Raw genomic sequence first — 12,419 nt, 5'->3', positions numbered from 1 at the left:
ACCAGCGTGACACTTCTTCACAAAATAGTTATAAGAATTTAACCTGGGCAAAACAACATTTTTCTCTAACTTATTCTAGGAAGCAGCTGAACTATTTTTGCTGAAACTTAAAAACAAACAAAAATTCACCCTCAGACATGGAAAATTCCAGTCCAATCAATTAAAATTTGGGAAAGTTCTAAGCAACTCAAGTCTTACAATGGAAAGTGTTAGCTATGTCTTTAGTGAAGGATGCCTATCAGCTCCCCCTATAATAATGTCATTGTGCATCCTTTAACGTCTATGACAGTAATAGTGTAATGATAATAGCTGCACACTTAACAGCATCTTTATCAGCTAACGACATACTTACAGCTTCAGAAATTTAATTGGGACTGTCAGCTCCAAAACCAAAGGCTGTTACTTGATATGTAAAAGAAGCAGATGTGCTAACTCAACCAGTAGTGAGAAATGGTAATCACATGTCCATGTCTGAATTTCTGTTCTGCATTTTCACTCTGCTTGGGTTCCCTCCTCCCTAGTCAGTGCTCTTTTAATTTAATTTGAATCTGGCATTGACAAATAGTGACGTGTTAACAGAATTTTTCATTACAAGATTAAACTGACCTAATGATTTGGCCACGTAGAGGCCCATGGCTGCCAAGAGCACAGGGCCAGCAAACTAGGTTGGGGATTAAGTAGGTTTACTCCAGAGAAAGTAGCCGGAAAAAGTTTCTATCCCTGCAGCCATGCTACCAAGAATGTGATCTTGTAACATTTCTAAGAGGATTGGTTTGCAACATGTGCAGGGAAAATTCAGGTACTTTTTGTGAGCTACTGAACCAATGCACCAGAATTGGGTAAACAGGCATTGTGATGCTAGACATAAAGTCAAAGTTCAGTACACTAGTTTAAAATTCTCATGGCTTTTTGTTGTTGTTGCTATAATGGGGGTGCTACTTTGGATATCTGATAGGCTCACTTTTTGGACTCCCTGGGTGCCATAACTGCTACATGTAATTGGGGCAGTGTGTGGAAGTGTGATCTGCCTCTTCTTACTGTGTGGCTAAATAAAGAATTCAACGGTATGATTTATGGACATAACCCCAAACACAGCTTTAAAGTGGGTGCTCTTTTGATACGACCTACTTCCAATGCCCTGCCTCCTTCTTCACTGGCGCAATTGCCAATGCCTTCCCTAGTTCAATCACGCACTGTGCTACCCACACGATGCTCAGCCGCTCCTCATTCCTGCTTCAGCTACTGTGTTTCCTCTTTTGCTTCAGAGTGGTAAACACAGGAGTAAAGCTACACTTAATTATTGGTTTGAAGTGAGCAGGAATATTGCTCAGTGGGGATAGTAGGTCACTGTGACAGGAGGGAAGAAACTGTGGGAGGAGGCATGAGGGAAAGAAGATTTGTGGGGGATGGCCAAAGGCAAGGCAAGGCACAGAGACAGAAAGTATTGGACCTGCAGAGAGGGGTGGAGAGGAGAGTGAACAGGTCTCATTGTGAGGACAAGAAAAAAAGAAAAGAAAACCAGACCGATCCAGCCCAATGAAAATGCTCAGTACTACCAGAGAGGGAAATTGTACTCATTCGCTTGTTCTGGTCTCTGTCACCTGAGTCAGAAGGGACTGGGAGTACTTGGAAGTCCTAGGGAGTGCCTCACTTTATTTGATAACAGCTATACTACTCAACCTGTCAGGGTGCCAACATTGGACAAAACAATAAAATGAGATAAACAAGAAAAATAAGAGTGCAAGAAGCTTTATGTAATGTTGGATTACTTCCTAAAGCATTAATAATATCTTCTATAACCTACATTGCACGATTCTGTAATTTAAAATAAGAAAAAATGAGATTAGCAAAATCTCAATTTGGGTCAAAGGCATGGGGTATTCCTTGAAGGTTTCAAGGAAGAACCACTATTACACCAGGCAAGAATTAGGGATAGCTGTATATTTCAGATTGGATTTTTAGTTGGATTTTTTTGCCCCCACTGCTCCCCTTGGAAAGCACTTCCAGAACTTCACTCTGACACCGGCCAAGGGAGGGGTTATTTTACAAGGGCTGCTGGGAAAAGTTGCAAATGGCCTAGATGCAAAGGGTCAAACAGTCACAATCCAAAATGAGTGATGGCAGTAAATATTTGAGACCTTGGGGCAGTCCAATTAAGAATCAGGGCTCTTCAGGCCTACTGTCTGGGGTGCCCTCTCTCATCCATCGTCTCCTCACAGCAAATAAGAGCTTGTGAGTAGCCAGGCCAGGCTCAATTAGTCTCTGTCATTGGGGCCTCTTTGCAGTGGTCCCTGCTCAGCTGCTGCTGCTCCCCATAAGTCCCACACAGATATGCACCTTGAGCAATCAGAACCTGTGCCACATGCAGCTCTGCATAGGAGTCCTGCCTCCAGTTTCTCTCCAGCTCCAGTCACTGCTTGCCATGTGGCTACTGCTTCAGCTTCCCTGAAGCTCCTGGTTTGCCACATGGCCACCACTCCTATCCCAAACATAGCCCACTCCCAGCCACTTCCTGGCTCACTATCAGGAAGGACCTTTTGCCTTAACATAACTGGCCTGTGGAAAGAGCTGTGCAGTGGGAGTTGTAATTCTCTGTTTAGCAGCCCCATCACAGAAGTATCAATGATTTAGCTTATTTATTAAGGCTCTAATCTACAAGTTTTGGGACGACCCACATACTACATCTGAGGATGTGCATAAGTGTTAACAGAACTGGAATCTACAAGAATACTAGACCAAGTCTCTGGTTTAAACAAAATTCTGTAGGATTTTCAAAGTTATGTATTGAGAAAGACTTGAAAACAATCCTGTGCATGGTTATTATAGTGAAAGGCTTGACTTTGAAATGTGTTTGGTCTTTTTTATTTCTTTTATTTCAGGACCATTCTTTTATTTGGAAACTGATAAATTGCTAGTTAAAATAGAAATTATGATATTTCTATTCAAATACAGCAATGGGATCTGTTAAAATCTCCTCTTCTAAAAGAAATTTTTAAAAATGCACATGCTTTTGAGAAATATTTAAGAATTAATCCAGAATGAGACTCTATGAAGAGTGCAAGGTGTGGAGCAACTGGAATTGGCTGTTCTTTGATGTAGAAGGAATCAGACTCCAAAATCCTTGGAACATTTCCCTGTGGGGTGGGTCTGCTGGAAAATCTAGTTTATTATTGTCTAAAATTTGAATTTTGCTCATTAGCTTGAGTTGTAGAAGACGAAAGGATGTGACTTCAATAAAAAGCTATTTCATACAAACAACGAAATGTAAATTGACACAAATTGGGTAAATTCGCAGCTCCTGGACGGAATGATCATGTAGCACATCACCAGACACCGGCAGTACCAAGAAGAACAGGCTGGAGTGCCATCGTGAATCGGCGACGAGATGGGAATCGAAAGCCTTTCTCAGATAGACCTTATGTACTGAAGGACTATCTATACCATAATTCTTACTCAATGAGGGTCAACCTGCTGTCATTACCGTATCTACTTCCTACAAACCATGCTTAAACTTAACTTTTGTATGAAGAATTTACCCTTTTACCCAACTTCTTGTATTTTAAACCGCCAAACCTATTACCCTCCATCTGGGATACCGCAGATTATGCTTTCCTGTACTTTCCAACTTCCAACCAAACTCTGTACCCACTGATCATCTGTACATTATGCCTGGATGTCCAGAAACTCTTTTGTTTAAACTCTGTACCTGATCATTTAAAAAACAACAACAACATTATCTTTAATAAATATTCACAGTAGGCACTTTTGCCCCCTGGGCTCTGAAAATCAGAGGCACCCTCAGGGTAATTTTTGGACCGATAGCTGGTGCATTTGGGCCTAGTAGGATGGGGTCGGGGAAATGAATTGGGGCAGCTTTCACGTGATGTACGTTTTGAATTGGGGGGGGTGTAAAAAACGGACAGTGGCGGGGCTGAATCCAGGGGCCGGGGCCGGGAGTGAGATTAAAGGCGGCAGGAAGACGCAGAGGCGGCGAAGGACACGGGGGCCCGAAGGCGCCAGGCGGCGCTGTGGGAGGCGGGAACAGCCGAGCCACCCTCCCCAGCCAGGCGCGGCGCTTCCCGCTACCCTTTGCCTGCCGGCGGCGGCGGCGCGGAAATCAAACCCCGGCGCCTGGCGGGGCGGCCTTGAGCGCCGCCGGGCCGGACTCCCCGCTGCAGCGGGAAGGAGGCGACATGGTAAGCGGCCTCTCTCCGCTCCCGATCCTTTCGGCCGGGAGCCGCGGACCCTCAGCGGCGCGGAGGGTTTGGGCAGCTGCCCTGGGTTTCCTGCGGGAAGCGGGGCCCTCCCTGGAGCCGGTGGCCGGGGGTGAGTCTGGCCGCGGCGCTGCTCGTTCAGGAAGGGGGGCGGTCGCAGAGGCTGGGCCATCGCAGCGGGGCGCTGCTGGCACCCGCTGGGGGCAAGCGGGATGATTTGTGGAGGGGATCCGTGTCTCCCCCCTCCCCTGCAGTTGCCACGCCTTGCCCGCCGCCACTCGGGGGCTGTGCCTGCCGCCGCCTTGTCTGTGCTAGGCCAGCCCTCGGGATCTGGCCTGGCTGCGGTAGAAACGGCTTTCCCTGTGTGAACGCGCAGGGCCGGATCCTGCTGGGCCCCCCACCCACAGCCCCCCCATGTGCACCAGGCGCGCCCCCCTGTGCAGATGCCCGGGGTCGGAGCCGTGGGTCCCCAGCGCCGCTCCGGGCCTAGCGCGCACCGCTCCGCGTGCGGAGCAGGCAGCCCCCGCTCGCCTTCCCAGGGGTTGGTTCCCTGCTAGCCTCTGGCTTCATGTTTGGGCTTTTTTAAACTAACAAAAAGGTTCCGACAAGAGCCAGGTAATCGGGGTTGTAATGCCTTATCCGGGTTTTGTGCTGCAAGAGAAAAATGCAGACGGCCCCAATTCAGAGCCCAGTTAAATCCTGTAAACCCTCGTTGATTTCACCCATTAACAATGTTGATTTTTAATAGGCTTTCGTGGGATGTATTTAACTTCGGGAACTCACTGCCTACCACAAGCTCTAACAACATTTGTAAAAGGGCTAGACATTTATATTGATAATGAGAGTGTCCGGACCACAGTTATACTATGTAAAGCGTTTAACCGCCACCACTTGCCTGGGGTTAGGAAGAAACATCAGTATGGGCAGAAAGATTATCCCATGATTGTCCATTGCCAGGCTTCTTGTACCTGCTGTCAAAGACGGGATACTGGACTAAATGGACTGGATTCGTCAATATGGCAACTCCTTATGTTCCTTTGCTTGGACTTTGGCTCAGAATTCCAGACTGCACAGACACCAGAAGCTTTCAATGTAGAGTTTAAAATAATTCAGAGGTCCTGTTAGGGAAGTGGCTTTTCTCCATAATGAAATCAGCTGCCTGTTTGCTGAAGTTGCAGCTGGGGTTGGCGTTATGACAAATAGAGTGGTAAAGAGAAACAGTTGGGTAGACTGTAGGGAGCAGGAATTGGTTGTAGGAGGAGAAAAGGGTAAAGATTTAAGCAGGACAGAACTGAACTTGAATCATGAGAGGATCTTAGAAACGTTGAGAGTTGAACCTTCCAAAGCTGTGTAGGTGCATTATAGTGCTTTTCTGCTTGTCTTTGAAGCATCAGATGTAGGTCATTGGATGCTGGTTTCACTGCCCAATGAAAGGAGGGGTGATTAGAGAACTAGCTTAGGTCTTGGGAGACCTCAATTTAATTCCCTGCTCTGCTCCTGACCTCCTCTGTGACATAAGGCAAGTCTCTTAGCTTTTCTGTGCCCCAGTTCCATCTGCAAAATCGGGATAATAATATAACCCTACTGCACAGAGGTTTGTTAAGATAAATATATTAAAGGTTATGGAAGTGCTTTGAGATCTTTTGATGAAAAATGATAGTGATAAGGTAGGTTGTATTATTAATAATGTGTTTTGGTAAGGCCTTTGTTTCTCTGCATATGATTTGTCTCCTCCATATTGCTTTTCATCTCTCCATTTTCTCTGCCACTTGAGGTGAGGAGGAGAAGGTGGGTGAAGTTTTTCTGGTAATTTTTCTCTAAGTGGGGTAACTTCTTATACCATCTTATATTGAAAATGGATGGTAGTGCTGTCTATAACACTACCACAGTTCATTTTAGTCCTTCTCTGTTTAAAAGGTGAGTTTATTTAAATGGTCAGGATTTTTTCCATTTAAATCCTAATTTAATTAATTTATGTTTCTGTGGCATTGGTCAGTGCAATATTGATTAGATGTGCTCCATATTATTTCCAATTAAATCTTTTAAAGCTGCATCTGTTTTATGGTGGTCCCCCTCCCCCACCCCCTTAGGTTTGATTATGGCAGGTTGCCCCTAGACTAAACTAATTTTAGCTGGAGGCTGCCACTGTTACCACAGGTCATGTAAAAATAACTTGTGTTAGACCCAGTGATCAGTAACACAGCCAAAATTGGAACAGATGGGGATGAGGGATTTACACAGACAATTTTCAATACATCCAGGTGTGAATAAAACCTATACTAGCATAATTGTGGTTATACTATCAACACAGTCCCATGAACATAAAGAATGGCTTCCACACTTTAGTCAATGTAATAATAATGCATGCTATCAAAATCTTAGTTAAAATGTCATGTTGTGTTTGCATATTTTTGTTCCCATCATTGCTGATTACCAAGATATTTGGGGAAAAATAGAAGCCTTATTATCCTCTAGAGAATCTGCTGTGCTTATTTATACAGCAGTGCCACATACTAGTGTTTGTAACATCAACATCTCTCTCATAGTAATTAGTTGTGATATCACCAATACAGGTATGTGGCAGAGTTGAATAAATCAGATGGGAGGGGATAGTTTATGTTTAAAAAAACAAAACAAAACATAACAAACCACCACAATTTAATGGGTTTAATCAAATAAAGTTTGTTACAGTGAATTATATTGTTTTAGCTCCATGTATAAGTGACTGCAGAATAAACTAGCTTCCAAAATTAAGATTTTGTACGATATAATTTTAAAAAATCCAAAGCAATCTGGCCTTGTCTATGACCGCAGACGATAATTTCAGACATTTGTTGCTCCTGCATGCCTGTTTCAAATGGAAGGAGCCGTGAAACTGACAAGAATTCCATCACTTTCATTCTACTGAAGCTTTGGGTATGCTATGCGTAGCTGAGGCAAGATATGATCTTTCCCTTTCAAAATCCTATGTGCCCCTATATGCTACCTACCTCTTCTAGGAACTCACCAAATTCACTGTCCTACCGGTGAATGCTTTTAATGAGCCTTTTTAGTATATAAGGATTATGCAGAATTTTCTTCCAGGGTAATGTACGTAATGTGATTCAAGTGATGAGCAGCCACTTTCTTCTTGCGGACTCTAAAGGGACACTGTCAACTTAAAAAATCACATTTCTGTCTGTAAATATTTTATATCCTGTTGTTACAAGTACCACTTAATTAATATAATTGAAAGAGATTGGAGAAGAAAATACTTTTCAGTTTTACTTTTTTATATTTTACAATTTTGCAATTGTATTTTTGTATTCTATTTCTTGTATTGTGTAAAATCAGTTCCAGTATTTCCTTGTATGTCCAATTGATTTCCCTTGATAATTGTTTGACACAGCATGTTGGAAGAAAAATATTAAAAAAATTAAGACAATGTGATTGTTAAACCACAACATTGGAAAGGGGATTTGAAGGCAGATGTAGTATCCGAAAACTACTCTAACTCATGTTTTGAAATGGCCTAGATTTCATATTAACAATGTCATTTTAACAAGACGGAAAGAACAATATTTACAGTAAATGAGAGTCAAAGAAAAAGCAGAAGTCTCAGTATAACTGTTTCTATTATTTTAAGAACAATTGAGCATTGCTACCAGCTACCAAGAGGGACTGGAATTGCCATTTCTAGAGTTAGTAAGGAAAGAGACAAAGAACTAGGGGGATGCAGTAAGAAGCATTGAAAACTACCCTTGTACTGAGGTAGGGGATAGACTAGATTATACAATAAATCAGTCCCAAACTTAATATCTTTGAAATAATTGATATATTTTGAATGGATTAGCCCGGCATGGTTTTCCTTTGTGAAGAAGTCCTGTTTTAGGGAATATTGTGTTATGGTAAAATATTAAGGGAGATGTCAAGGAAATGCTTCTTCTAGAGGTAACTAGATGTAAATTCTGAACAAAATGTTAATTCTCAAGGTAGTATTAAAGCAACTTTTCTGTTTTAGTCCAAGAAAAAGGGACTGAGCGTTGAAGAGAAAAGAACTCGTATGATGGAAATATTTTTTGAAACAGTAAGTAATTTTTTTATCTTCATATATTTCCTGACCATTGGAAACATTCATAAGTAGGCAGAGTGGCTTAGTGGCCAGGACACTGGACTGTGACTCAGGAGTCTTGGGTTCAGTTCCTAGCTCTGCCACTGTCCTGCTGGGTGACCTTGGGCAAGTCACTTCCCTGCTCTGTGCCTCGCTTTCGCCGTGTGTTAAATGCAGATAATGATACTGATCTCCTTTATACAGTGCTTTGAGAGTAACTACATTAAAAGCGCTATAATAGTATTATTTATTTATTCCCTTACTGTAGGGAAAAACCTCTTTCTGATTCCATCAAACTGTTAAATTTTTTAGCCAATTTTATTTTTCCTAAGACACATTGGTCTTATTTGCATTTGTGAAGCTGTCAGTGTTTGATAAAAGGTGTTGGCAAGAGGTGCAGTTGAACTTGTGCTAATTAGCATTTGAACTGGGATACTTTTTTAGTTAAATTGTTTGGCACCAGTTCAATTGCACTTTTGATTCCCTTTGTCAGCAGTAGATAAGTTATTGACAGGTAAGTGGAAGGTTTATGTCTCATGTAGTGTAGTGGTTTTAGATTTAGGTACGATAGGAAATCCAAAGTTAGATTTCCCATAACATCGGTAATGGCTGCTGACATGCTTGTGCTTTATGTGTAGTACTTCTCAAACTTCTTTTCCTGTAGCCTGGCACGTGTAACAGAGATTGATGTGCAAAGCCTTCTGACCTGAAGAACCTCCAGTCCATATGTGTGGGAGCAGCAAAGTAAAATTAAACAGGAGTTTGGGACATTTTCAGTATTTGCTTTGCTCCTTAGGTTCCAAATCTCATCAGTTTCACTTTGCTGCCACAGGAGGCAGAGTGTATAGTTAGGGATGCTTAAATCAGACAATATGGGAGGGCGATGAGACTGGGAAATAGGAAGGGGAAGGATGAGAATGCACTCAAAAGAGGGCAGGGGGAGGGGAAGAGAAATGGAGATCCAGCTTCAGAGACTCCTTTGTGTTTGTGACATAACTGAGATATTGTAAATTTATTTATTTTGTTTGTTAAAAAATAAGTTTATGCTGCAGTGCAAAAGCAGCTAGACTAGGGGCTGAGGATCTGGCCACAACTCTCTGCCCTGAGGAGTTTGTCCTCAAAATTAATTAGGCATAAATTAATTAGAGTAACAAAGAAAAGCTGGAGGAAATAACAAAGGTTACAACAAGATAAAATCAAATTTTGTTTTCAAAATACTTTAGCTGTCTTAAGGAGCATGCAGTATTTTCCTCTGGAGAAATGAAAAATACATTAGATATGCTGCTTGTATATTTGTTGCAATTAATTTAGGAAAGAATGAAGACATAATTTAAATGAGACTGTCATTCAGAGGTGATGTGCCTTTTGTGTTTTGAACAGAAAGATGTGTTCCAATTAAAGGATATGGAGAAGATTGCTCCCAAAGAGAAAGGAATTAGTAAGTATTAACACTTTTTTCTAAAACTTGTTAGGACATTCACAGTTGTTTTGTGAACCAGTCATACTGTGTGAATTTTCGTGTTTTCACATAAGTCTGACTTTAGGATCTTCGTAACAATAACATTAAACAAAAGAAAAAACACCTAGCTGCAAGCAGCACTAGTTTGTCATGGTGGCCTAGCCACATATTGCTTTAGAAACTGTACATTTTATGCACAAACGTCCCAACCCTGTGTCACTAATAGTTGTAACTTATATTGGGCATTAAGGCCAATATTTTCAAGTGTGAGTGGCTAAAATCTGGAAACCGTATCCCTAATTAGCTACCTGAATACGTGACATGATTCTGAAAGGAGCTGAGCCCCCACTGAAGACATTGGGAGCTGAGGGGGGGCTCAGCACCTTTGAGAATCGTGCCGTATGTTTAGATGCTTAACTAAGGATTTAGGCATCCAACTTCAGTCACCCACATTTTAAAATTTTGGCCCTCACATGTACATAATCAAAGCTGCAAGACCATCATATGTAGAAAAGGTCTGGTTGAAAGCCCATGGAATTCTGTTGGCTTTGGATCAGGACCAGAATGACTTCATATGTTTTATGTACTTCCAATCCTGCTCCTTGTATGTTTTCATTGTATGTTTTCTCCTCTTTAGATCTGTTTTAGTGCTGATGTACAAATGTTCACTTCCTTGATCAGCACATCTTTGGAGTATTATCACTGTCGCAATAACGAATAAAGAAAAAGTAGTTTTCTTGTAAGAACTGCAGGGAACTCTGCTGTGACCTGAAAAATATCTACTATAGAAATACATTTAAAAATGTTGTCAGCAAAGAATAGAGACACTTGCAAAAACAGCATGGAGATGAGAGTGTTTCAGTTGGTTTCTCAACATACTTGCAGTTCCTATTTTAAGGCATGCAAAACAATATTAAATATTAAGCAAAGAAAGTTAATTTGTATTCATAGAATGTTAAATTCATTTTTAAAAAAAATTACTGTAGACACTTTCTCTTGCAAACCCTTATCGTACACCTGTAACTGAATACTTTGCTAATAGAATCATTTAGAAGCTTATTAATGGTACAGTTTCAAGTCCACTGAAGATTACTTGTTAGCTTAATAGTTTTATATTTACAGTGCTTGAAGAAAATCCAGTTGCCTGTGATGACAGGGAAAACTTCCCATTCAAGTGTGCAGCATATGCTATCAACTTTTCAAGAATAAACATTAATTCAATTAATTCACATTTAAAATGTTTCTGGCCCTTCTAATTATGAGGATAACCTTCCATATATGAACTAAATAAAAACTAATGCAATGTTGTCATCTTGAGTCTACAAGCAGAGAGCTCCAGTGCCTCTACTATTGATTAAAGCTTCACCAAGAGTGAAAATAATTACATGCAAAATTAAGAAATTAAACGTTAAGAAATGCTAGAATTAAGGTTACCCAGACAACTTCTAATCTGTCCTCTTGCCTGTATATATTGGGATAATCTTTAATTATGTAGTCTCATGCTACTCCTTTTCACAGATCCCTGCAGATCACTGCATCATTTAATCAAGCTTTGCCCTGCAGTCTCCCACCTCTTTGCTTTTCTTTCTTCTCACAAATGTATGAGTTGTTCAAAAATGTTTTTGAATCTTAAAATAATCTAAGGCTCTAGAGAATTTTAAACCAATATCATCATGCAAGCAGCCTTATGGAGGCATATTTTGCTACAGATAAACCTATCCTAGATGGGATTATGGTCCATTTAACTGGATCCTTGGCAACTTCAGAGACCAAAAGAGCATCAGCCACTGCAGACGTAACTGAGACTGCTATTTGGTCCTCCATCACCTTTACTAAGCTCTACAGGCCTGACCTGCAATCTTAAACACAAGTGTCCTTTTGTGGGAAGGTTTTCCTTTTATAGAGTAGTAGTTATTACTTTAGGGAAGGGGATTACTTATCTCACTTGCTTTGATAATTTTTCCTTTTTGCTTGCTACATTCCAAACTGGTCCAGATTAGGGAAGAAGTCAGGACCCAGAATGGAAAATATCAGGTAACAAATTATCTTCATGTTGTAAGGTAACCTATGCATGATCCTATGTATGAAGCCATTGACTTCAAAGGGAGTCTCTGCATGGAGTGGCTGTAACATCAGACATTTATTTTTGGTGTCTTCAGATAGCATACCACAAAGGAGTAAACTATTCAGAACCATGTTTGTAGATTAGGTGCTATATTTATGTTGCTGTAGTTCTAAGCAATCTGCAGTGAAAATGAGAACAGGTACAGTACATTAATGTCTGTTATATAGTCATATTTACAACTCAGTCACATTTTAAAAAAAAAGTAAAATGACATAACATGTACATAGAAGAAAAATTGACTATTTTTTTTTCTTTGTTAGCTGCAATGTCGGTAAAGGAGATCCTGCAAAGTTTAGTTGATGACGGTATGGTGGACACCGATAGGATTGGAACTTCCAATTATTTTTGGGCTTTTCCAAGTAAAGCTCTTCATGCCAGGAAGCATAAATTGGAAGCACTGGAGACTCAGGTACATCTGTGTTGAGAAAAACACTTGTTTGTCTGAATGGCATAAGTGTTCTATTTCCCTACAGCCCTTGCTATATCTGTCTCAGTTTGTTACAGGAAATGCTGCCAGCAGGTCCATTGGCA

The 12,419-nt window shown here is 41.0% G+C and overlaps 1 protein-coding gene across 2 annotated transcripts in view; it reads left to right on the top strand.

The window, feature by feature from the left end:
• Positions 1-3,962: 3,962 nt before the first annotated feature.
• MND1 (meiotic nuclear divisions 1) overlaps positions 3,963-12,419 on the top strand; it is a 45,432-nt gene continuing 36,975 nt past the window's right edge. Inside the window, exons 1-4 of one of the 2 annotated variants that reach the window (XM_067551871.1) lie at positions 3,963-4,196; positions 8,215-8,280; positions 9,685-9,742; positions 12,149-12,297. In XM_067551871.1, the coding sequence (XP_067407972.1) occupies positions 4,194-4,196; positions 8,215-8,280; positions 9,685-9,742; positions 12,149-12,297 (276 nt within the window). In that variant the 5' untranslated portion in view covers positions 3,963-4,193. Of the gene's footprint in view, positions 4,197-5,845; positions 5,882-8,214; positions 8,281-9,684; positions 9,743-12,148; positions 12,298-12,419 lie in introns of those variants that run through there. The other variant, XM_067551870.1, reaches the window with a different exon arrangement.

This window comes from Emydura macquarii, unplaced genomic scaffold (genome assembly GCF_026122565.2).
Source record: "Emydura macquarii macquarii isolate MOO-44397 ecotype Brisbane River unplaced genomic scaffold, CSIRO-AGI_Emac_v2 contig_1363, whole genome shotgun sequence".
NCBI lineage: Eukaryota > Metazoa > Chordata > Testudines > Chelidae > Emydura > Emydura macquarii.
The sequence above is the reverse complement of the archived record's forward strand: the minus strand, read 5'-3'. Positions and strand labels throughout refer to the sequence as shown.